We start from the raw sequence: 27201 nt of genomic DNA, 5'->3' as shown, positions 1-27201 counted from the left end.
ACAACTTTGCACTTCAATACAAAACAACAAGTACATAATAGTAGTTTAGTTGTGAAATGAACAAACATCTCATCTTTGGAATGGATCATCACTATTGTCTACTGTATCTTGGCTGTGTAGGAAAAAAGATAAGTTAGCACAGCCAGTGCACTTAAATGACTTATTGAAGTACCCGCTTACTAATTATTATTGCGGTCTACATTGTGCTATTGCAAAGAAGTGCATCTCAGTTGGTAACCCTGTTTATTCGTGTGTGCAATGTCAGTAATGTCCTCTTGGGGGCGCCGTTGGTGCACACGTTGTGTGACCTTGGCGCTGGGATATTCACATTGGGACAATGTCAAAACAGCAAGCACTGCAACGGTGACGTCACAATATTTAGTATTTGTTGTGGAAAAAAATGGCTTTAGTGTCTCTTTACTCCCCCCCTTTCCCCCGCCTCATCCTTGGCCTTGTTAAGAGTGCAAAGCTGTCTGAACCTGAAGTGACACTTTGAAACCTGGTAAGCTTTAAGTACATCGCTTCAACACACAAGTGCATCTCAGCGGCTGACAAATGCCATTTGTGTTATTTTGTGTCACTCTTGAACGCTATCAGGGCCATTCCACCGAATCAACGCCATTTGCATCCCGGGGAAATCAACTGTGCGATAAAATGAATGGCTGTCGAATGTAAAACATCAGTCACACTGCATAGCTAATAATATATTTTGTATATATTCAACTCACTTCTGAATGTATTCCAAAATCTTAAAACTGAATCTAAATATTGAATAACGTTTGATATAAATGTTCGATGTAAATTTAAGATGTTAAATCTAAATGTTGAATCTAAATCTAAATGTTAAATCTAAATCTTGAATCTATTATTAAAATCTTGAATGTAAATATTAAATGTTAGATATAAATGTTAAATCTAAATTTAAATGTTAAGTATAAATGTTCTAAATTGTATTTATAAATCTTAAAACTGAATCTAAATATTGAATAACGTTTGATATAAATGTTAAATCTAAATTTAAGATGTTAAATCTAAATGTTGAATCTAAATCTAAATGTTAAATCTATATTATTAAAATCTTAAATGTAAATATTAAATGTTAGATATAAATGTTAAATTTAAATTTAAATGTTGACATACATTTTAAGTATAAATGTTCCGAATTGTATTTCTAAATTTTAAAACAGAATCTAAATATTGAATAACGTTTGATATAAATGTTAAATCTAAATTTAAGATGCTATATCTAAATGTTGAATCAAAATCTAAATGTTAAATCTAAATCTTGAATCTAAATCTAAATGTTAAATCTAAATCTTGAATCTAATATTATTAAAATCTTAAATGTAAATTTTAAATGTTAGATATACATGTTAAATCTAAATTTAAATGTTGATATAAATGTTAAATATAAATGTAAATGTTTCTAATTGTATTTCTAAATCTTAAAACTGAATCTAAATATTGAATGACGTTTGATATAAATGTTAAATCTAAATTTAAATGTTGATATAAATGTTAAATATAAATGTAAATGTAAAATCTAAATGTTGAATCTAAATCTAAATGGCTCAACAAGTGTGAAAGTAAATATTTAGCTTATATTATTGTTTTAATATTTAGCTTTACATCGGCAAGCCATTTAGATTAGACATTTATATTTAACATTTCGATTTCGATTTGACATTCAGGTTCAACATTTAGATTTAGATTTGATATTTAGATTCAACATTCAGATTTAACATTTAGATTAAACACTTAGATTTAGACTTCACATTTATATTTACATTTAAATTGAACATTTATATTTACATTTAACATTTCACATTTAGATTTAACATTTAGATTTTTAATTTTGATTTAATACTTAATTTTTACCTCAAATGGAAATGAAAAGAGGTAAAGGTAAATGTGAGAAAAGTGGCGCCACTCCTGATGAGTCGCTGAATGTGAGAAAAGTTAGATAAATATTCCAAATATATCAGCTAAAAAAAAGTGTGATTGAATTTTTACATTTGGCCCCCCATACAAAACCAAGTGTAAAATATTTGTCTTTAGTAAGCAACGTGTCCTGCATGTGGATATGATTGCATATTTAGTCATTAGAATTGGAAAGACTCATCCAAACTATTTGTTTCTTGTCCCCGCTACCTAAAACTAGACTTTGTTTAACATTCAATATAATCATTTAAAACCCACAGAAAGGTGGCACATTAGTAGTGTACCTGGGTTTCCACTCAGTCCTGTTACACTAGCATAAACAATGTGGAATATCCCAATGCATAAATCACATGCTCCAAAGGAAGTTGCATTATTGGGATTCCCTGCAGGACATGGGACTCATTTCATGATTTTTCTCTCACTTGGGGGTTAAAATCTCACCACAGTCCCTTTATCTAAAACAGAAATCCAGGTTATTATGAGATCATCACAACAAGCAAATGCCATTGATTTGGTAGAATGTCCCAAAAAACAGTCTGATTTTAACAGTGCATGAGCCAAATGTAGCACATTCCTCATTTACTAAAGAATAAATGACATATCTACTGGTAGAAATATCACTTATACATAACAGTCATAACATTGTACACATAGCTATCGATTATTGCACAGAATAGACATTGACACTGATTGCTTATAGGGAATTAGACACATGACTTACAGGTGTGTTCTCGGCAGCTTATAATCAGAAATTGCATGTAAATGAAAAGTGTCGCATGTGTTGCTTCTGTGGCAGTTCGTAACTTCACCTGTCAATCATACCATTACTGTACAGGTTATAGAGCGCCACACAAAGTACATCGAATAAAATCAACAGCTAAGAAGCGACACATCGAAATGTGAGAGTGAAAAGTTTCCAATGCAATTTGAAATTGGGGAAAAAAATAAATAAATAGACCTTGGGTGATCTGAATGCTTGAACAAAAATGCGTTTTGTCAGTCTACGGGTGTGAATGTGTGAGTTTATCCTCTGCGCAGCTCCCTCAGCTCTGCAGCAACTTCACGTAACTGGGCTTCAATCTCCAGCAGCTCCTGCAAATGGAAACACCAGAAAACATGACTCCAATTATGGCCTACTGTACATCTATTTGAAATATAGAATAGAACTAGGGATGTCCGATAATATCGGCCTGTCGATATTATCAGCCGATAAATGCGTTAAAATGTAATATCGGAAATTATCGGTATCGTTTTTTTTTTTCGGTATCGTTTTTGGGGGTTTTTTTTTTCACTCATTCACACAAAAGGGTTGTTTCTTTCTGTTATTAATATTCTGGTTCCTACATTATATATCAATATATATCAATACAGTCTGCAAGGGATACAGTCCGTAAGCACACATGATTGTGCGTGCTGCTGCTCCACTAATAGTACTAACCTTTAACAGTTAATTTTACTAATTTTCATTAATTACTAGTTTCTATGTAACTGTTTTTATAATGTTTTACTTTCTTTTTTATTCAAGAAAATGTTTTTAATTTATTTATCATATTTTATTTTTTATTTTTTTTAAAGTACCTTATCTTCACCATACCTGGTTGTCCAAATTAGGCATAATAATGTGTTAATTCCACGACTGCATATATCTGTTGATATCGGTATCGGTAATTAAAGAGTTGGACAATATCGGAATATCGGATATCGGCAAAAAGCCATTATCGGACATCCCTAAATAGAACACATTACACCTGCTGACTGACTGTAGGTAAGAATGCATTCTTTTACAGCCTCCACATGCCAAATAAACCGCTTAACATGCCACATTTCCCAGAAATGAAGGTCAAATGAAGGGGAATAAGGGGACATATTCTGACATATGAGGGAAATTTGGTATAAATATTATATCCTCTTGTTGACCTCAACACTGCTACTGTGACGTACAAAGCTCATAACCACATGCTGCCTGGGTGTCTACAGGAGAGGTTCAAACCTAGGGAGAGTCCCTATGACCTCAGAGGTTCAGCTGTCTTTCAGAAAGCAAACATAAGAACGATCTTAAAAAGTAGATGTGTTTCTGTCAGGATGGTTCATCTGTGGAACAGCTTGGATGATGCCTTCAAATGTTCCAGTTCCATTCACACATTTAAAAAACCCTTTAAGACCAATGTCTTGGAAAAATATATCACTCTTGAATCAACACTGTAGTTAATACTATGATCAATGTTAATTACAAACTAAATGTGGGATATAAATAATAATTAGAGATGTCCGATAATGGCTTTTTTGCCGATATCCGATATTCCGATATTGTCCAACTCTTAATTACCGATACTGATATCAACCGATACCGATATATACAGTCGTGGAATTAACACATTATTATGCCTAATTTTGTTGTGGTGCACCACTGGATGTATTAAATAATGTAACAAGGTTTTCCAAAATAAATCAACTCAAGTTATGAAAAAAATGCCAACATGGCACTGCCATATTTATTATTGAAGTCACAAAGTGCATTATATTTTTTAACATGCCTCAAAACAGCAGCTTGGAATTTGGGACATGCTCTCCCTTAGAGAGCATGAGGAGGTTGGGGGGGGGGGGGGGGGGGAGCGGGGTTGAGTTGGGGGGGTGAGAGGGGCAGCGGGGGGTGTATATTGTAGCGTCCCGGAAGAGTTAGTGCTGCAAGGGCTTCTGGGTATTTGTTCTGTTGTGTTTATGTTGTGTTACGGTGCGGATGTTCTCCCGAAATGTGTTTGTCGTTCTTGTTTGGTGTGGGTTCACAGTGTGGCGCGTATTTGTAACAGTGTTAAAGTTGTTTATACGGCCACCCTCAGTGTGACCTGTATGGCTGTTGACCAAGTATGAATGGCATTCATTTGTGTGTGTGAAAAGCCGTAGATATTATGTGATTGGGCCGGCACGCAAAGGCAGTGCCTTTAAGGTTTATTGGCGGCGCTCTGTACTTCTCCCTACGTCCGTGTACACAGCGGCGTTTTAAAAAGTCATAAATGTTACTTTTTGAAACCGATACCGATAATTTTGAAACCAAAACCGATAATTTCCGATATTACATTTTAAAGCATTTATCGGCCGATAATATCGGCAGTCCGATATTATCGGACATCTCTAATAATAATGGAAGTGTAATTGTTTGTATGGAGTATATCATTGGTACAAAGGTTTAACTAACACGTGTACAAGGATATTTCACATGTCTTTACTGTGTATATAATTGAACAGTGTTTATGTTGTGTACAAGGTGTATTTATAATATACTGTGCAAAGGAAATTTCATCATTTTTGGAAGCTCATCTTGTATTTGACATTGTTTATAGGGTTAGGCGCAATAAGTGTTCAACTTCAGCCTAAACCCTTTCGCTCTGCAACATTTTCAATTTATTAATGTACAACTGTTTGTTTATGTAAAACTGTTAGTTTATTTTGTTGACCACTGACCGAAGAAATAATAAACCAACAAATAAACTAATAAACTAATGTGGAAATTTCCTGAAAAATAATAATAATAATAATAATTTTCTGAAAAAAAAAAAAAAAAAAGGCAGGAAATTTTGTGGAAAATAAGGATCATATTCTGGGGAAAAAAGGGACATTTGCTGGAAATTAAATTGTTTCTGGAAATTTAGGGGCATTTTCTGGAAGATACTGTATGGCAGGGGCGTCGAACTCAATTTTAGCTCAGGGGCCGCATGGAGGAAAATCTGTGCACATGCGGGTCGGACTATTAAAATCATGGCATTAAAACTACAAAATAAAGACAACTTCAGATTATTTTCTGTGTCTTACTTTGGCCAAAAATATAACAAACATATTCTAAAAATATTACAATAAAAATATAGAAAAAAATCCCGGCAGCAGTAAAGTTTCGATCCGTGAAGGAAAGAAGAAAGTGAATAAATGTTTATAACTGAATGCATTTACATATGCATACAAATTCGTTTTCTTTTGTATTATTTTTTGTAATGAATTAAGTAACGTTTATGACAACCTTTTTCCAAAACACAATATAGAATGTGAGCTATAACAGGATAATGCATACATTTATCATTTGTTTTCAAAACGGTTACAAAAAAGTGGGAACCCAAAAATGTACTGTGGAACCCCATTTTTATGACTTGATGGGGACCCCATTTTGAAAATTCCTAGCGCCAACACTGATGCAGTATTGATGCGTGCAAAACAGCAGCAGGTGGCTGTGGCCTGCGGGCCGGTTTTAAAACTAATCAAATATCATCCCGGGGGCCATAGATTATTGATTGCATGGGAATGAACATAAGGGAAATGTTCTGGAAATGACAAATAAGGGAATTTTTTTGGGGAAAAAAATGGGGAAACTTTCTGGAAAAATAAATTACATTTTCTAGAAACATAATTAGGGAATTGGAAGGGGGGGCCATGGAAAATGAAGGAAAATAAGTTAAAGTTAAAGTACCACTGATAGTCACACACACACTAGGTGTGGTGAAATTACCCTCTGCATTTGACCTATCCCCTTGTTCCACCCTCTGGGAGGTGAGGGGAGCAATGAGCAGCAGTGGTGGTCGCGCTCGGGAATCATTTTGGTGATTTAACCCCCAATTCCAACCCTTGATGCTGAGTGCCAAGCAGGGAGGTAATGGGTCCCATTTTTTATAGTCTTTGGTATGACTCGGCCAGGGTTTGAACTCACGACCTACCGATCTCAGGGCGGACACTCTGGGATATTTTCATGGAAATTCTCTGAAAAATAAGTGAAATTAATTATATTTGTATGGTGTATTTTCACTAGTGACTTGAAGCGCTTTACAGAGTGAAACCAATTATCTACATTTTTAAGCTACATTTAAACCAGTGTGGGTGGCACTGGGAGCATGTGGGTGAAATGTCTTGCTCAAGGACACAAAACCGGTGACTAGGGTGGAGGAAGTTGATGGCACGGCGGCTATACCAACCGAGCCAACCAACCGAGCCAAGAGAATTTTTGGAAAATAAACATTTCCTTAAAAAAAAAGTTGTTGTTTTTTACCCAGGAAATTAAGGGACAAGGTCTGGAAAATAAGGAATGGTTTCTGAAAAATAAAGGAAATGAGGGAGAATGAGAACAAAATTCCAAAATAATAAGGGAAAAAGGCGTTGGAAAAAGTTTCAGGAAATAAAGGGAATTTTCTAAAATATAAAGGAACTTTTCTAGATAAATATAAGGAATTTGTCTGGCATATTTTCTGGAAAATAAATGACATTTCCGAAAAAATAAGTGATTTTTTTTTCTGGAAATTAAGGAACATTTTCTGAAAAATTAGGGAAATTAGATTTTTTTTTTTTCAAAAAACAAGGGAGAATTACATAAAATAAGGGGCATTTTTTCTGGAAAAATTAGGAGAATATTCTGGAAATAAAGGGACTTTTTTCTTTAGAAAACAAGGTATTTTGCAGGGAAATAATGTGAAATTTCTTGGTAAATTTCCTGAAAAATAAGTGGGTTTTTTTCCTGGAAATTAAGGGACATGGTCTGGAAAATAAGGAAAATAAGGAATGTTTTCTGAAAAATAAAGGAAATGAGGGAAAATGAGAGAAACATTCCAAAAAATAAGGAAAAAAGGCGCTGGAAAAAGTTTTAGGAAATAAAGGGAATTTTCTCAAATATAAAGGAATATTTCTAGATAAATATAAGGAATTTGTCTGGCATATTTTCTGGAAATGAAGGGAATTTTTCAAAAAAAAAAAATTAAAAAAATAAAGAGGATTTTCTGGAAAATAAATGACATTTCCGAAAAAATAAGTGATTTATTTTTCTGGAAATTAAGGAACATTTTCTGAAAAATGAGGGAAATTAGAAAAAAAATTTTTAAAACAAGGGAGAATTACATAAAATAAGGGGATTTTTTTCTGGAAAAATTAGGAGAATATTCTGGAAATAAAGGGACTTTTCTTTAGAAAACAAGGTATTTTTCTAGGAAATAAGGTGACATTTCTTGGTAAATTTCCTGAAAAATAAGTGTTTTTTTCCCCCTGTAAAATTAAGGGACATTTTCTGGAAAATAAGGGATGCTAAGGGAAAACAAGGGAACATTTCTGGAAAATAAGGGAAATTGAAAAAAATAAAAAGAAGTGCCAAAAAATAAGGGCAAATTAGATAATAAAAATAAGCAACATTTTATGGATTTATTTCTGAAAAATGGGGAGGATTTTCCGAAACAATGTTCTGGAAAATAAAGAGGGTTTTTTTCTGGAACATTTCGCGAAAAATGAAGGACATTTTCGGGAAAATGACTGAAATTCTGCTCTTTCCAGCAGACTGGTGGTGTGCTGCACCATAATGGAATGAGTGGACTGCCTACTGTGACTGACTGTGAAAGCTTTCCACAGCAGACTGGGGATTATTGAACTGGAAGTTTAAATACAGGAAATAAGTGATTTATGAAGACAAAACACGAGTTTTCTGGACAGCCCCCAGATGAATTGAGTTTGAGACCCCTGATCTGTGCGATTTCAAAACATACCTCCCCTTGATCGTCGTCCAAGTCACCTTCATCATCATCATCACCATCCTCCACCCTCCCGTCGTCATCTTCTCTGACATACTCATCCTCGCCGTCTTCATCGTCCTCCTCCTCCTCCTCCTTTAGTCTCTCCCGCTCAAACTGCCGAGTGGCTTCATCGCTGGCTTTCTCCATCACTCTCTTCTGCTGCGGCTCCTTCACCCCCACCGCTCCCTCCTCCTCTTTGCTTTTCACTTCCCTCTCGCCCGCCTCTCGAGGCTCCTCTGCCCCTTCAACTTCATCTCCCGTCTTGACTTCCTCCTGCTGCTGCACGCCATCATCCTCATCCTCACTCTTCTCCGCCTGCGCCTCCTCCTGCACTTGCTCCATCTTCTTGAGCAGCTCGTCCAGCTCCTCCTGCTTCTCCTTCCTCTCCTTCTCCTCTTCTGGCTTGTTCTTAGTCTTCAGCTCCTTCAGTTCTTTCTCCACCTTCTCTTTTTCCACACTCAGCTCCACCTCGTTCCTCCTCTGGTCCTTCTGCTTCTGAACTTCCTCTTTGTCTCTCGCCATTTTTTCCTTGGTTTCTTCCTCCTTCGGACCACTTCCAGAATCTTTCTGGCTCCCTCTTTCCTTCATCTCATAACGCTTCTTCTTCAACTCTCTCAGCAGCTCTTTCAGCTCCTCATCATTTCTCTCCTCCTTCTCCTTCTTGCTGATTTCTTCAGCTAGAAGCTCCTCAAGTTCCTTTGCTCGCTCTTCTTCATCATGAATCCCCGTATCGTCAACCCTCGGCTCCTCCATCTCCCTCTTCTTGGGCTCGTCTTCCTCGGTCGTTTTGTCTCTCTCCTCATCCTTGAGCTGCAGGTCGCTCTCCTCATCAGCCAGATTGTACTCATACCTCTCCCTCGCTTCGTCCCGCTCTGCAAGCGCAATGGTCAGTGTCCACATGGAAGTGACACATTAAGACGTGAATACGTGTGCGTACCGTCATCAGCCAGCCTTTGCAGCTCCCTGAGTAGTCCCTGGTGTCTCTGCACTTCATCAAGTTCGGCTGCAAAAAAAAAAAGAGACATTTTACAGCTTCAATGACACTTCCTTACTTCCTTGCACACACTGACAGACATGTCAACTTGTGATGCTAAGCTTCCATTGCCGCACATTTGACCCACATATCCTGACCAGATGAGTGTAAACATATTTCTTCTTCGACTAGAATGGAGTGTGTAAGGAGTCATTCTTTGAACAATCAGTCCACCCTGTTGCTATGGTAACGCCAGCTCTCATACTGAAAGCATACTCCCTTGTTTCGATGGTGAGAGAAAGTACCAAGTACGACGTGTGTGCACTTGCTCATACACATACTTAGATTAACTTTCGGTTTCGATGGATTGAAGTAGAGATGTCTGATAATGGCTTTTTTGCCGATATCCAATATTCCGATATTGTCCAACTCTTAATTACTGATTCCGATATCAACCCATACCGATATATACAGTCGTGGAATTAACACATTATTATGCCTAATTTTGTTGTGATGCCCCGCTGGATGCATTAAACAATGTAACAAGGTTTTCCAAAATAAATCAACTCAAGTTATGGAAAAAAAATGGCAACATGGCACTGCCATATTTTTTATTGAGGTCACAAAGTGCATTATTTCTTTTAACATGCCTCAAAACAGCAGCTTGGAATTTGGGACATGCTCTCCCTGTGAGAGCATGAGGAGGTTGAGGTGTGGGGGGGGGGCGAGGTTTTAGTGTAGCGGGGGGGTAGTGCGCTTTATATTCGGGTGCGCCCTATGGTCCGGAAAATACAGTACTTCATTTGTCAAATAAATTACAATTTCACTTCTATTTTTTCTTTGTTTTATTCAGACAATCGACAGAACAGAAGAAACTAGGAGGACTTCATCCTTAAAAGGGAAAGCCCGAACATGAGCAAATGAGCGCTCAGCACAAATAAATACGATTTTTCTCTCCCTCATCCTAAAATGCCGCCCTGTACGGCAACTGCCCTTGTGGCCCACATTCGTGTAATTTGGAGGGGGGACATGACCGCTGCACTTTTTCAAAAATATCTTTTATCGTCCAAAAATAATGTTACGCCATTGAATGGAGACAACCTTAGTATTTGTATAAAGTTTTGTTCTTGAGCAATTACTTTCTTTTAAAATTATTATTTATTTTTTTTATAGCAGTTGAGAGATTTTTTTATGTAGAGCGCATTTTAATCACGTTATACATTTTTAAAAAGCATACGATGAAAAATGTTTTACCTGGTCAGTTTTTCTATGATAGGCTCCAGCAGCCCCCGCGACCCCGAAAGGGATAAGCGGTAGAAAATGGATGGATGGATGGATGTTCTTATGCATTCACCTTATTTTTATTAAAGCATACTATTTATTTAGATTTTTTTTTTAAGTCTTTTAAAATTATTACCGTATTTTTCGGAGTATAAGTCGCACCGGAGTATAAGGCGCACCTGCCAGAAATGCATAATAAAGAAGGGAAAAAACATATATAAGTCGCACTGGAGCCCGGCCAAACTATGAAAAAAACTGCGACTTATAGTCCGAAAAATACGGTATTTTTTTTTATATATAAAGAGCATTATAATCTAATTATAAATTGTAAAAGCATATGGTAAATAATGTTCTACCAAGTTTATATTTTTATACAATAGTGTTCTTAAGCGATTATTTTCTTTTTTTATCAAAGTATACTATTTATATAGAATTATTTTTTAAGTGTTTAAAAATGTATATTTCTACAACGTTTAGAGATTTTTTTTTTTGTAAAGCTCATTTCATCACATTACGGCAAATAATGTCTTACCTTTATAGTTAGTATTTTTATATTGTTTTTAAGCATTTACTTTTTATTATTAAAGCATACTAATTAATTTGAATTCTTTTTAGGGCTAATTAAATTAGTTTTTGTTTTTTTTATATATATAAAGCGCATTATAATCAAACTATATATTTTAAAAAGCATACGATGAAAAATGTTTTACCTGGTCAGTTTTTCTATATTGTTCTTATGCATTCACCTTATTTTTATCAAAGCATACTATTTATTTAGAATGGTTTTTTTAAAGTCTTTTAAAATGTTTTATTTTTTTTTATGTAAACAGCATTATAATCAAATTATAAATTATGAAAGCATATGGTAAATAATGGTTTATCAAGTTAGTATTGTTATACAGTTATTGTTCTTAAGCGATTATTTTCTTTTTTATTAAAGTATGCTGTTTATTTTGAATTATTTTTCAAGTGTTTAAAAATTAATATTTCTATAGCGCTTGGAGATTTTTTGTTAAAATTATTTTAAAATTATTTTTAGGGCTTATTAAATTATTATTATTATTTTTATGTAAAGCGCATTATAATCAAATTATACATTTTAAAAGCATATGGTAAATAATGTTTTACCTAGGTAGTATTTTTATACAGCATAGTTTATTAAAGTACACTATTTATTTGTGATTTTTTTTTTAATATATATATTGCAATTATTATTTCAATATGTCATTACAAAAAAATAATAATAATTAAGGACAACTTTTATTCAAAAAGAGTGCATCAATGTTTTCACATACCGTATTGGTACTGTATTAATTCATGCTTAGCTTCTTGTGTGGCTGTTATGATGCATTGTTATATATTGAAATATATTGTATATATTATAAGTAAAGGTTTTAGGATAGCAACATTTTGACTCTGCAACTGGTTATTTATATTAAAAAATAATATATGTTTGGGCTGGATCATGTGCTACCATTAAGTGAAAGTGGCGTATTAGATGATATGATACTCCTAACTCTATGGGTGATGTGAATATTTAATAGATGTCACCTGCTAGCAGTGGGGCACAGCCACGTGGCGCCCCACCTCCATTCAGCGTCTCCTGAACAATACATTCCACCTTGAGACGAAGCACAAAAACACACAATTATTGATTAAAAAAAACCTGAAATATACATATTATAAAATGAGTACTTTTTCTGACCTTTGCATCATTAAGAGGCGAGATTACTGGCCGACATCCCACTGGAACACACATAAAAAGAATTAGAATAACTATATTTTTCATTTCTTTCTCAAACGAACAGAGCAGGAAGAAAAATGCACAAGCGGCAGTCCGTTCCTCGTGCGGGAGGGAGGCAGCACTTGTTTTTAGGCAAGCACTGTTACCTTGGTGAAGTGACAGAGCAAAGAAGCTTATGGATCTTTCTCTCTCACACGCCCACACACACACACACACACACACACACACACACACACACACACACACACACATGCACACACACTCCTCCCGGGGGCCTAAGCTTACAGGTAGTTTCCACCTGGGGCTAAATCTGTCTCAAATCCCTTACTGACATTATATCATTAAAGGCACCCAAAGCAGTGCAGCACTTCTCTGCAAACTACATTTGAGGGAAAAACCTATACCAGTCAGTCCCACCACAAATACATTTGGACCGCCATTCCTAGATTTGGCGCTACAGGTTCGCCCTTGCTCATAAACACATTATACCATTGGTGGTTTGCCAGAGCATAAGAAGACCTGCAGGAGGAATCAGTGTTGCTAGGTTATATTTAGCGAGCAATCAGCCCCCTCTGGACCAGAGGTGTCCAAGGTGCGGCCTGTACCTATTTTTTTAACGGTCCGGGGCACAATCAATAGCATTCTAACATTAGCATACTAGCTTTTTTGCGAATGTTGCCGGTATGCAGCTCAGCGTTAAATATTTTGTTACTTGACAAATGATACCTGTTAACATGTTAATGTTAGTATGCTATCTTTTTTTTTTGCAAATTTTGTAGGTATACACCTCAGTCATATTTTGGTGGATGATAATTGCTAACGTTAGCATGCTAGAATAAAAAAAATAACAATTCTGGTTCTGGACACACCTCGGATTAAAATATGTTGGTACTTAACACATGCTACAGCTAGTATTTTAGCATGTTAACATTAGCAAGCTAGCTTTTTAAAATAATTTAGCTATTTTTTTAAGGGTCCGGGGCACAATCAATAGCATTCTAACATTAGCATACTAGCTGTTTTGCAAATGTTGCCGGTATGCAGCTTAGCGTTAAATATTTTGTTACTTGACAAATGATACCTGTTAACATGTTAATGTTAGTATGCTAGCTTTTTTTTTTGCAATTTTTGTAGGTATACACCTCAGTCATATTTTGGTGGATGATAATTGCTAACGTTAGCATGCTAGAATTTTAAACAATTTTTTTCTGGTTCTGGACACACCTCGGAGTAAAATATGTTGGTACTTAACACATGTTACAGTTAGCATTTTAACTTTAGCAAGCTAGCTTTTTAAAATAATTTAGTAGGTACACTCCTCAGTGTCATTTTGGCATTTAACTAATGCTAACTGTAAGCACGTTATTGTTACATTTTAATATAGTACTGTTAGCATGCTAGCTTTTTTTGCGCATTTTGCTCACAATTTTTTTTACTTTGGTGCAACAGGTTCGCCCTTGCTCATAAACACATTATAACATTGGTGGTCTGCCAGAGCATAAGAAGACCTTAAGGGAGGAATCAGTGTTGCTAAGTTATATTTATTGAGCAATTAGCCCCTACTAGAGCCCAGGGGTCGTTTGCGGCCTGTAGCTATTTTTTTAACGGTTCGAGGCACAATCAATAGCATTCTAACATTAGCATACTAGCTGTTTTGCAAATGTTGCCGGTATGCACCTCAGCGTTAATATTTTGTTACGTGACAATGATACCTACTAACATGTTAACGTTAGTATGCTAGCTTTTTTTTGTGTGCAAATTTTGTAGGTATACACCTCAGTCATATTTTGGTGGATGATAATTGCTAACGTTAGCATGCTAGAATTTTAAACAATTTTTTTCTGGTTCTGGACACACCTCGGAGTAAAATATGTTGGTACTTAACACATGTTACAGTTAGCATTTTAGCATGTTAACATTAGAAAGCTAGCTTTTTAAAATAATTTAGCTATTTTTTTAACGGTCCAGGGCACAATCAATAGCATTCTAACATTAGCATACTAGCTGTTTTGCAAAAGTTGCCGGTATGCAGCTCAGCGTTAAATATTTTGTTACGAGACAAATGATACCTGTTAACATGTCAACGTTAGTAAGCTAGCTTTTTGTGTGCTAATTTTGTAGGTATACACCTCAGTCATATTTTGGTAGATGATGATTGCTAACGTTAGCATGCTAGAATTTTAAACAAGTTTTTTCTGGTTCTGGAAACACCTCGGAGTAAAATATTTTGGTACTTAACACATGTTACAGGTAGCATTTTAACATTAGCAAGCTAGCTTTTTAAAATAATTTAGTAGGTACACTCCTCAATGTCATTTTGGCATTTAACTAATGCTAACTGTAAGCACGCTATTGTTACATTTTAACATAGTACTGTTAGCATGCTAGCTTTTTTTGCGCATTTTGCTCACAATTTTTTGTTACTTTGGCACAACAGGTTCGCCCTTGCTCATAAACACATTATAACATTGGTGGTCTGCCAGAGCATAAGAAGACCTGCAGGAGGAATCAGTGTTGCTAAGTTATATTTAGTGAGCAATCAGCCCCTACTAGAGCAGGGGTGTCCAAGGTGCGGCCCAGGGGTCATTTGCGGCCTGTAGCTATTTTTTTAACGGTCCGGGGCACAATCAATAGCATTCTAACATTAGCATACTAGATGTTTTGCAAATGTTGCCGGTATGTAGCTCAGCGTTAAATATTTGTTACTTGACAAATGATACCTGTTAACATGTTAATGTTAGTATGCTCGCTTTTTTTGTGTGCAAATTTTGTAGGTATACACCTCAGTCATATTTTGGCCAAGTTTTGTACCTCCGCCCTTGTGCGTGCCTTTCGTTTGTTCTTTTTTTGATAGTTTTAAATAAAGTCATGTACTCACATTCCCGTCTTGTCCGCGCCAACTTTCCGTTGCCTTCCGGGAAAATAAACCCCAAGGACCAAGTCTTGACATTATGTTGCCAGCATAAAAGTTTTTCCGCGCGAAAGTTGGACAGTTTGGAGGAGGCTTCTTGGGAGGTGCTGCGCGCCATGGAGGCCGAGACGCTGCGCTATTCCTCCGCGGAGCGCAAGGACCTGGTCTGGGGTCCTGGCGGCAAACTGGTGCCATTGAGCTCCGTGTGCCCTGACGACGCTAACGCGTCTCCCCAGCCACGGAAGCACCGCCAAAGGCGAGGGACTTCGGGGAGGCCTTCCACGAGGGTACAGGATGCGCCGCTCCCGCAGGCTCCTCCCACTCCGGGCGAAAGCAGGCTGCTGCCAGCTCCGCAGCTCAAGGATGACGTCACAGACCAGGAATTTTTTTTCAACTCTTTTACTTTTGATCACCCGCCTCCAGCAAAAGACTCTAATGCCATGTCTTTGATAAAACATTATCAAAACATGTTTTTAGAAATCAGGTCTAGTCAGTCCAAGCCACGTCCCAAATTTCATGCCCCGTTCCCCAGGACTCAAGTCACGCCCAAGTCACAAATTATTTTTTTTTCACCCACTCAATCCCAGGTAGAAAAAAGACATTTTGGACAATTTAATGGGGAGGATTCTGCCCCCCTCCTGACCTCCCTCCACCCACCCCAAAAGACAGTTCCAGACCGCGGGGAGCGCGTCTGGTATCCGCTCCTTGGGGGGGGGGAGCTGTTCAGGTGGGGTCGCACATCGTCATGCCAAGCCACAGCCTCTAGCACGGCTGCCACCACCAGTTCTTCATCCTGCCAAGCCACAGCCTCCCGCCCGGCCGCCACCACCGGTCTTTCGGCCTGCCAAGCCACAACCACCAGCTAGGCCACCTCCACCTGCACCACGGCTAGCTGCTCTAAGGCTAGCACCAGCGCCAAGGCTAGCACCAGCGCCAGTAGCAGCACCACGGCTAGCTGCTCCACGGCTAGCACCTGTCGCTGCACCACGGCTTGCGCCCGTAGCGGCTCCACGCCGCCAAGCACCTCCAGTACCTGCACCACGCCAAGCCACTCCACACCAAGTTCCTGTCACAGCTCCAAGGCTAGCATCACAGCTAGCACCCGTCGCAAGCTCTGCCATCCGGGGGGAGCTCAAAGTAAAGCCGCTGCTCCTCCACATGGAGAGGAGCCAGATGAGGTGGTTCGGGCATCTGGTCAGGATGCCACCCGAACGCCTCCCTAGGGAGGTGTTTAGGGCACGTCCGACCGGTAGGAGGCCACGGGGAAGACCCAGGACACGTTGGGAAGACTATGTCTCTCAGCTGGCCTGGGAACGCCTCGGGATCCCCCGGGAGGATCTGGACGAAGTGGCTGGGGAGAGGGAAGTCTGGGCTTCCCTGCTTAGGCTGCTGCCCCCGCGACCCGACCTCGGATAAGCGGAAGAAGATGGATGGATGGATGGATGGATGTTAGAAATGTGGAGAAACCAAGGCACCGGGGAGAAAGTCAAATGTGTGCTTCACGTTTTTCTATTAGTCACATTCACAATTCATGTTAAATGACTGTAGTCCACAGCAGCAGTTTATTACAGTGTGCCGTGATGTATAATAAAGTGCTGGTGGTTATCTGGCAGTGAACAATGTTCCACTGTGGGTGGCAGCCATGTCAGCTTGTTCTCACAGCAGGATTATCCCCCACAGGATGCGCGCACATAGGCTCCCTTGGCAAAACATACCGGAAGCAGCGGCGCGCGCACGTGCCGTGCCGTCAGCGCTATATTGCACATTTAAAATATGATTTGGCAAAAAAAAAAAATATTATTAGAAATGGGCTACGCCGCGGTTTATTGCGTCTTGATATTCGTCCAAATAGACGAGAAGTGAGAAATATCCAACTCGTCACGCTATAGTATCGATGCTACCGACATTGGGATTTGCCCGCCCCAAAGCTAAGATGTCAGATGACAAATTACACTGCGATCATTTTGTGTGTAACATTTTATCGACATCATTTTCCATTAGCCAGTTTTATTCAAAAAATTTGATTTTTTTTTTTTCATCGCGTTTAAATGATATCGAGATGTATCTGTGTTTTTGAATATAAATATGTTAAGACACTTACCGCCCGCGGCTGCCAACACACAAACTGCGGTTATAAGAATCCCCATAGGATCCAAAAAAAGAGGTTCCTGAGGAGATGTCCTTCCAACCGCGGTCTGGATGTTCTGTAAACACACACACACACACACACACACACACAAACACGCACACACACCCACGTTGCGCAGAGCCGAGCAACGTGTGTGTGTGTGTGTGTGTGCTAGGTCAGGTGACATAGCAGCTCGAATCCCTAACTGTGTCACCTGCACTTAGTAAACAAAACGTATCGTTGTTATTGACCAATATAGTTTAAAAATGACATTCATTAGCTTTTTCCCCTTTTAACACAACATGCAAAGGTCTACTCTACATGAGGTAATAAAACATTTGTACATTTAATTTAATATTTTGCCATTTAGATATTCCATAATTTAGTATAATTACAGCATTACAAAATATGCAAAAATGAAAAAGTTATGTGTACTGTATAATAATAATTATTAGTAATATTAGCAGTCAAGGGCAGCACGGTGAGACGGGGGTTAGTGCAGGGGTCGAGAACCTTTTTGGCTGAGAGAGCCATGAAAGACGAATATTTTAAAATGTATTTCCGTGAGAGCCATATAATATTTTTTAACACTGAATACAACTAAATGCATGCATTTTTAAGTATGACCAACATTTTTAGAGTATAGTAAGTCTCTTATTATTTTTAATACCATTGTTATTCTGAAGGTAACCAATAATAAATTAAATACTTCTTACCATTAATGCGACTTCTTGAACAGGTGCGGTAGAAAAACGGATGGATGGATTCAAATGCATGAGAATGTTTTATATTTTGAACGTTATTTTTAACACTGTGATTACCAGCAGAATTATTCATTACTTATCGTGTTAAGCAATGTCTGCTAAGATTTATCTGAGAGCCAGATGCAGTCATCAAAAGAGCCACATCTGGCTCGAGAGCCATAGGTTCCCTACCCCTGGGTTAGTGCATGTGCCTCACAATACGAAGGTCCTGAGTCAGTGGTTCTTAACCTTGTTGGAGGTACCGAACCCCACCAGTTTCATATGCACATTCACCGAACCCTTCTTTAGTGAAAAAAAAATTTTGTTCAAATTCAAGACAAAGTTATGTTTTTTTCACTAGTACACAAAATGAACCGTGCATGAACATCACCTTGTTCAAAGAACAAAACCAACACAGTGCATGAACTCACAACAATTTACACACTTGCAAATCAGATGGAAAATTAGAGGGAACATTGTTTGGGGGAATCCATAATACTTAGACTTAGACTTCCTTTTTATTGTCATTCAAATGTTAACTTTACAGTACAAATACGGCGATAGGGAGAAGTTTTTATTTACACGATTGATTGATTGAATATAACTTGTATTAGTAGATTGCGCAGTACAGTACATATTCCGTACAATTGACCACTAAATGTTAACACCCGAATACATTTTTCAACTTGTTTAATTAAGTCGGGGTCTGGTGTGTCTTGACCGCTGCGGCGGAGGCTCTGCCGAACGCCTGAGGCCGACTCTAGGGTTCGATCGAACCCAGGTTAAGAACCACTGTCCTGAGTAGTCCTGGGTTCGATCCTGCGCTCGGGATCTTTCTGTGTGAAGTTTGCATGTTCTTCCTGTGACTGCGTGGGTTCCCTCTGGGTACTCCGGCTTCCTCCCCCACTCCAAAGACATGCACCTGGGGATAGGTTGATTGGCAACACTAAATTGGCCCTAGTATGTGGATGTGAGTGTGAATGTTGTCTGTCTATCTGTGTTGGCCCTGCGATAAGGTGGCGACTTGTCCAGGGTGTACCCCGCCTTCCGCCCGAATGCAGCTGAGATAGACTCCAGCACACCCCCGCGACCCCAAAGGGGACAAGCGGTAGAAAATGGATGGATGGATTAGCGGTCAAAAGAATAAGGTGTTTTAACTTGAATTGTAGACCTACAGTCGTGGTCAAAAGTTGACATACACTTGTAAAGAACATAATGTCATGGCTGTCTTGAGTTTTCAATAATTTCTACAACTCTTATTTTTTTGTGATTGGAGCACATACTTGTTGGTCACCAAAAAAAAATCATGAATATTGGTTCTTTTATGAGTTTATTATGAGTCTACTGAAAATGTGACCAAATCTGCTAGGTCAAAAGTATACATACAGCAATGTTAATATTTGGTTACATTTTCCTTGGCAAGTTTCACTGCAATAAGACACTTTTGGTAGCCATCCACAAGCTTCTGGCAAGCTTCTGGTTTAATGACAAAATTGGTGCAGTTCAGTTAAATTTGTTGGTTTTCTGACATGGACTTGTTTCTTCAGACTTGTTCATGACATTATGTTATTTACAAGTATATGTAAACTTTTGACCATGACTGTATGTCCATTTTTATTTAATATTTTGCCCACTTCAGATATTCTGTAATCAAGTTAAATACTACCAATTGTGTAGAATTAATTAGGCTCAAGCTTACCCGCCATCTAACTGGAGGGGAAGGTGCGGTGCTATTGTACCGGAGCACCAAGCACAGGGGGGGGGGGGGGGGGGGCAATGAGCTTTTGTAAAGAAAATGTACCTGTGGCAGCATATGAGAAAGTTATGTGCCAGTTTCACTTGTGCATCCAATTGTTCATAACGGCGGTGCATTCAAGGTCCATCAATTGAAATTAGAAACTTTAGTGAAGTATATTTATACACCACTTTTTCTCTAGTGACTCAAAGCGCTTTACATAGCAACTTTTAAACCAGTGTGTGTGTAAGTAGTATGTTGCCCGAGGACACAACGGCAATGACTAGGACGGCGGAAGGGCGAATCGAACCTGGAACCCTGAAGTTGCTGGCACGACCGTTCTACCAACCGAACCACGGCAAAACCAAACAAAAATTCAAGGAACCAGCACATGTGAGACGGCATTATTTTTAAATCCGAAGTTCCAGATATCGCCATGAAGCACCACAAGAATAACAGTATGAACATAATTAAATATCAATCAATCAATCAAAGTTTACTTATATAGCCCTTAATCACAAATGTCTCAAAGGGCTGCACAAGTCACAATGACATCCTCAGCTCAGATCCCACATCAGGGCAAGAAAAAAACTCAACCCAATGGGACCAAGGTGAAACCCTGGAAGGGACCGCAGATGTGGAGACCCCCACCCTTGGGTAACCGGTGCAATGGATGCCGAGTGGATACGGTTAATAATGTGAAAGTCCAGTCCATAGTGGGGCCACCAGGGGATCCTATTGCATGTAGACAAGTTGGGGCGCAGAGACATCACCGACTGATGCATAAGGAGTGGTCCACTCCAGGTCCCGACTTCATGTGAAAGTCCAATCCATTGGGAGGCCAGAAGGAGATCATCTTGAATGGAGACAAGTCAGCAGCACAGAGACGTCACCAACTGATGCCCAGAGGAGTGGTTCTGACTTGGAACAGCTAGCGAATCATCCATGGAGAGGGGGGCAGAGAAGAAAAGGGAGCCGGCAGATCAACTGGTCTAAAAATTGGTCCATTTAAAGGCTAGAGTATACAAATGAGGTTTAAGATGGGACTTAAATACTTCTACTTAGGTAGCATCTCTAACTGTTACCGGTAGGGCATTCCAGAGTACTGGGGCCCAAATAGAAAACGCTCTAAAGGCCACAGACTATTTTTGGTCTCTGGGAATCAGTACTAAACCGGAGTTTTTTGAACACAGTTTTCTGGCCGGGACATATGGTACAATACAATCAGCAAGATAGGATGGAGTCAGACCGTTTAGTAAGTAGTAAAACCTTAAAGTCGCATCTTAAGTGCATCGGAAGCCAGTGCAGGTGAGCCAGTATAGGCGTAATATGATCAAACTTTCTTGTTCTTGTCAAAAGTCTGGCAGCCGCATTTTGTAGCAACTGTAATCTTTTAATGCTAGACATAGGGAGATCCGAAAATAATACGTTACAGTTATCAAGACGAGATGTAACGATTGCATGAATAATGATCTCAGCGTCGGTGGTGGACAAAATGGGACGAATTTTAGCGATATTACGGAGATGAAGGAAGGCTGTTTTAGTAACACTCTTAATGTGTGACTCAAACGAGAGAGTTGGGTCGAAGATAATACCCAAATTCTTTACAGAGTTGCTTTGTTGTCAGTTGTTAAGGTGGTATTATTAAATAAGTGCCGGTGTCTAGCAGGACCGATAATCAGCATTTCGTTTGTTTAGCGTTAAAATGCAAAAAGTTGCTGGACATCCATTGTTCAATTTAATTTAGACACGCCTCCAGGTGACTACAATCCTACGTGTTGGTCAGCTTTAGGGGCATGTAGAGTTGGGTGTCATCAGCATAACAGTGAAAGCTAACACCGTATTTATGTATGATGTCATCTCGCGGCAGCATGTAGATGCTGAAGACTGCTGGGCCAAGAACCGAACACTGTGGAACTCCGCACGTTACCTTAACATACTCCGAGGTCACATTGTTATGGGAGACGCACTGCATCCTGTCAGTAAGATAGGAGTTAAACCAAGAAAAGGCTAAGTCTGACATACCAATACGTGTTTTGATACGTTTTAGTAGAATGTTATGATCGACGGTATCGAAAGCAGCGCTGAGAGCAAGAAGCAGCAACATAGATGACGCATCATCAACCATAGTTAGCAATAGATCATTAGTCAATTTTGTGAGGGCTTCCTCCGTAGAGTGATTTGCCCTGAAATTGGACTGAAAGGGTTTACAGGTTTTTACACGCTAAATGTTTATTTAACTGCTGTGCAACAATATTTTCGAGAATTTTCGAGATAAAGGAAAGGTGGAACACCGGCCGGTAGTTTACCACGAGGTCAGGATCAAGGTTAGGTCTTTTTAGCAGAGGATGAATAACTGCTGTTTTGAGTGCTCGGGGAACAGTACCAGAGGAAAGTGATAAGTTAATAATATTTAACACCGATGGCCCTAATATTACAAACAGCTCATTGATAAGTTTCCCAGGAAGTGGGTCAAGTAAACACTTTGTTTGTTTTGTCCCATTTACGTGTCGCATGAGTTCCTGTAATGTTATTTCTTCAAAAAGAGAGAGACTATTTTGGAGGGCAATATCTGTCGTACATACATTCGTATCTTTGTTAATAGAACCCAGTTGGAGCTGGGTCGAGTTATCTTTAATCTCCTTTCTAATGAGTTCAATTTTCTTAGTAAAGAATTTCCTAAAGTAATCAGCCGAGTGGGTGGAGCTACTGGGAGGAGTCTCTTGTTGGGTTAGTGATGCTCCTGTATTGAACAAATATTTAGGATAGTTTTTGTTGAGGCGGATGAGATTGGAGTAGTAATTGGTTTTAGCTAAGGTAAGGGTGCGTTTATAAGTTATCAAACAATCACCCCATGCTTGATGGAAAACCTCAAGTTCAGTTGCACGCCATTTGCGTTCCAGCTTCCTACATGATAGTTTAAGAGCTCTGATTTCTTCTGTGAACCAGGGGGGTATGCATTTTATGGGCCTTTTTTAGCTTTAGTGGTGCTATACTACCAATGGCGTTGCGCAGGGCATCATTAAAGTTGTTAGTGAGGTTATCGATAGAGCCCACATAATTTTTTGTGAATGGTGCCATTACCGACTGCTAAAGAATTGGTTATTAGTAGCTTGTTGACAATTAGTCAGAACTTAAAATGTTATAGGCTAGTGATCTTTTTGATGAAATAACATTAGAGGAACTATTACAGCGCGTAAGTGGGATAAAACAAACAACATGTTTACTTGACCCACTTCCTGGGAAACTTATCAAGGAGCTTTTTGTATTATTAGGTCCATCAGTGCTAAATATTATAAACTTATCACTTTCCTCTGGCACTGTTCCCCTAGCATTCAAGAAAGCGGTTATTCATCCTCTGCTCAAAAGACCTAACCTTGATCCTGACCTCATGGTAAACTACCGACCGGTGTCCCACCTTCCCTTTATTTCCAAAATCCTCGAAAAAATTGTCGCACAGCAGCTAAATGAACACTTAGTGTCTAACAATCTCTGTGAACCTTTTCAATCCGGTTTCAGGGCAAATCACTCTACGGAGACAGCCCTCGCAAAAATGACTAATGATCTACTGCTAACGATGGATTCTGATGCGTCATCTATGTTGCTGCTTCTTGATCTTAGCGCTGCTTTCGATACCGTCGATCATAATATTTTATTAGAGCGTATCAAAACACGTATTGGTATGACAGACTTAGCTTTGTCGTGGTTTAACTCTTATCTTACTGACAGGATGCAATGCGTCTCCCATAATAATGTGACCTCGGACTATGTTAAGGTAACGTGCGGAGTTCCTCAGGGTTCGGTTCTTGGCCCTGCACTCTTTAGTATTTACATGCTGCCGCTAGGCGACATCATACGCAAATACGGTGTTAGCTTTCATTGTTATGCTGATGACAGCCAACTCTACATGCCCCTAAAGCTGACCAACACGCCGGATTGTAGTCAGCTGGAGGCGTGTCTTAATGAAATTAAACAATGGATGTCCGCTAACTTCTTGCAACTCAACGCCAAGAAAACGGAAATGCTGATTATCGGTCCTGCTAAACACCGACATTTATTTAATAATACCACCTTAACATTTGACAACCAAACAATTACACAAGGCGAATCAGTAAAGAATCTGGGTATTATCTTCGACCCAACTCTCTCCTTTGAATCACACATTAAGAGTGTTACTAAAACGGCCTTCTTTCATCTCCGTAATATCGCTAAAATTCGTTCTATTTTATCCACTAGCGACGCTGAGATCATTATTCATGCGTTCGTTACGTCTCGTCTCGACTACTGTAACGTATTATTTTCGGGTCTCCCTATGTCTAGCATTAAAAAATTACAGTTGGTACAAAATGCGGCTGCTAGACTTTTGACAAGAACAAGAAAGTTTGATCATATTACGCCTATACTGGCTCACCTGCACTGGCTTCCTGTGCACTTAAGAAGTGACTTTAAGGTTTTACTACTTACGTATAAAATACTACACGGTCTAGCTCCGTCCTATCTTGTCGATTGCATTGTACCATATGTCCCGGCAAGAAATCTGCGTTCAAAGAACTCCGGCTTATTAGTGATTCCCAGTGCCCAAAAAAAGTCTGCGGGCTATAGAGCGTTTTCTATTCAGGCTCCAGTACTATGGAATGCCCTCCCGGTAACAATTAGAGATGCTACCTCAGTAGAAGCATTTAAGTCCCATCTTAAAACTCATTTGTATACTCTAGCCTTTAAATAGCCCCCCTGTTAGACCAGTTGATCTGCCGTTTCTTTTCTTTTCTCCTCTGCTCCCCTTTTCCTTGAGGGGGGGGGGGGCACAGGTCCGGTGGCCATGGATGAAGTGCTGGCTGTCCAGAGTCGGGACCCGGGGTGGACCGCTCGCCTGTGCATCGGCTGGGAACATCTCTGCGCTGCTGACCCGTCTCCGCTCGGGATGATGTCCTGCTGGCCCCACTATGGACTGGACTCTTACTATTATGTTGGATCCACTATGAACTGGACTCTCACAATATTATGTCAGACCCACTCGACATCCATTGCTTTCGGTCTCCCCTAGAGGAGGGGGGGGGTTACCCACATATGCGGTCCTCTCCAAGGTTTCTCATAGTCATTCACATCGACGTCCCACTGGGGTGAGTTTTTCCTTGCCCGTATGTGGGCTTTGTACCGAGGATGTCGTTGTGGCTTGTGCAGCCCTTTGAGACACTTGTGATTTAGGGCTATATAAATAAAGATTGATTGATTGATCTGACAGTACTTTAGTGTACGGGAGTACCATAACTTTAGAGGTGTTGACACCCCGGACAAGGACCAGGTCTATTGTATTACCGTTGCAGTGCGTGGGTTCATTTATTATTTGTGTAAACCCACAGCTATCAATTATAGTCTGGAGCGCCACACATGGAGGGTCTGACGTGGTATTCATATGAATGTTAAAATTCCCAGGCGTGGCGCAGTGGGAGAGTGGCCGTGCGCAACCCGAGGGTCCCTGGTTCAATCCCCACCTAGTACCAACCTCGTCATGTCCGTTGTGTCCTGAGCAAGACACTTCACCCTTGCTCCTGATGGCTGCTGGTTAGCGCCTTGCATGGCAGCTCCCTCCATCAGTGTGTGAATGTGTGTGTGAATGGGTAAATGTGGAAGTAGTGTCAAAGCGCTTTGAGTACCTTGAAGGTAGAAAAGCGCTATACAAGTACAACCCATTTATCATTTATCATTTATATTATCTGCGTGCGCCACTAGATCAGCGACAAACTCTGAAAATTCACTGACAAAGTCCAAATAGGGCCATGGGGGTGGGGGATAGATAACAGCCAGATGAAGAGGGAACGGTGTGACAGACCTCATAATAATTATACTTAGGTTAGGGTAAAGGTTAAGGTTTTTATTGGATATTAATGCCACCCCTCCACCCATTTTAAAGGGACAAGCAATATGTGCACTCGTATAGTTAGGAGGAGATGCCTCATTAAGTGGGGAAATTAATCTGGTTTTAGCCAAGTTTTACTGAGACCAATGACATTAAGATTGGTGTCTCTAATGACCTCATTAACTAATAACATTTTGGGAGACAATGATCTGATATTTAAAAAGCCCATATTATCGGTAGTGGGCTGTTTTGAGGCATTTTTGTTAATGGTATCCGTAGTAGTGATATCAATAATGTTACGTTTATTTTGTGTGCTTTAAATAATTTCGATCACATCTAGGAATTGATTTGATGGGGATTTTCAGATTATTTGCTTAGTGCTGCGATAGATTTGGCACCTCAGTAGAATGCATGTCCACCTATGGCACAGTCACTACAGAAAAACATTATGTGAGTTGTGTATTATTCTACGAGAAATGCTATGTGTGCAGGAATTTACCAACCTGGCGAGCTAACAGACACTGTAATTGCCTGTGTAGTTAGTCAAGTGTGACTCAAATAGTAGTCTATATTTTTGGAATGAGTGTTGGCGCCTTCCCGGTTAGGGTGAAAGGCCGGCCTCCTCAGCAAGCCAGGTTTGCCCCAGAAAGAGGGCCAATTATCAATAAACGTTAGCCCCTGTTCGCTACAAAAACTAGCCAGCCACTAATATGCTAAACCTCTCATCGTTGCCTCTCGCAGACAAGAACTTTATGCCCGGACATCTTTCTAGCAAGATTACAAGTCCTAGCTATGTTCCTCTTTGTAGTCTCTGACTGTCTCATCCTAGTGTCATTGGAGCCGACATGAACAACTATGTTCGCGTAGCTAGTGGTGCGATTAGCCTGCCGTGCGTGTTTACTAGGCCTGTTGCGAGTCAGCTTCCTAAGACTAGCTTCAATGTTGGATGCTCTGGCCTCGGGGATACACTTAATTATGGCTGGTTTACTAAGCTGTATGTTCAGGGTGGAGTCCCCTATCACGAAGGTGTGGTGTCCGGTATACTGGGGTGTAGGACTAGCTAAAGGGCTAAATCTATAATGGGTCTTAATCGGTTCACCGCGGCTTGTAGGTCGCTTAGGGTTGCTACAAACTGAGTTAGTCAGCACGCTACAGCTAACGCTAGCAAACGTGTCCGCGGCATCTAAAGTTACGAAATTACTCTAACTGGTGGACACGGTCCTCTAGTAGGGCCAACCTATCCATGACAATAGGTTATAAGTAGCATACGTTAATGGGAATGAATTAAAAATACAATAGAATAAATTGCGATCCTGTGGCGCAATTACAATGTAAAAACAATGATAGCAAACCCAACCAAA

At 39.5% G+C, this 27201-nt stretch overlaps 1 protein-coding gene across 2 annotated transcripts in view; it reads right to left on the bottom strand.

Moving 5' to 3' along the window:
* Positions 1-17644, bottom strand: part of LOC133572538 (uncharacterized) — a 17782-nt gene extending 138 nt beyond the window's left edge. Inside the window, exons 1-6 of one of the 2 annotated variants that reach the window (XM_061925348.2) lie at positions 17479-17644; positions 12428-12468; positions 12274-12343; positions 9406-9471; positions 8442-9340; positions 1-3033 (exon numbers count right to left, since the gene is read on the bottom strand). The exon at positions 1-3033 is cut by the window's left edge and continues 138 nt beyond it. In XM_061925348.2, coding sequence (XP_061781332.2) covers positions 2965-3033; positions 8442-9340; positions 9406-9471; positions 12274-12343; positions 12428-12468; positions 17479-17524 — 1191 coding nt within the window. In that variant the 5' untranslated portion in view covers positions 17525-17644 and the 3' untranslated portion in view covers positions 1-2964. Of the gene's footprint in view, positions 3034-8441; positions 9341-9405; positions 9472-12273; positions 12344-12427; positions 12469-15344; positions 15618-17478 lie in introns of those variants that run through there. The other variant, XM_061925347.2, reaches the window with a different exon arrangement.
* Between the last annotated feature and the right edge of the window lie 9557 nt (positions 17645-27201).

Source organism: Nerophis lumbriciformis, linkage group LG30 (assembly GCF_033978685.3).
Source record: "Nerophis lumbriciformis linkage group LG30, RoL_Nlum_v2.1, whole genome shotgun sequence".
In the NCBI taxonomy this organism is placed as follows: Eukaryota; Metazoa; Chordata; class Actinopteri; order Syngnathiformes; family Syngnathidae; genus Nerophis; species Nerophis lumbriciformis.
This window is presented reverse-complemented; position numbering and strand designations above follow the sequence as displayed.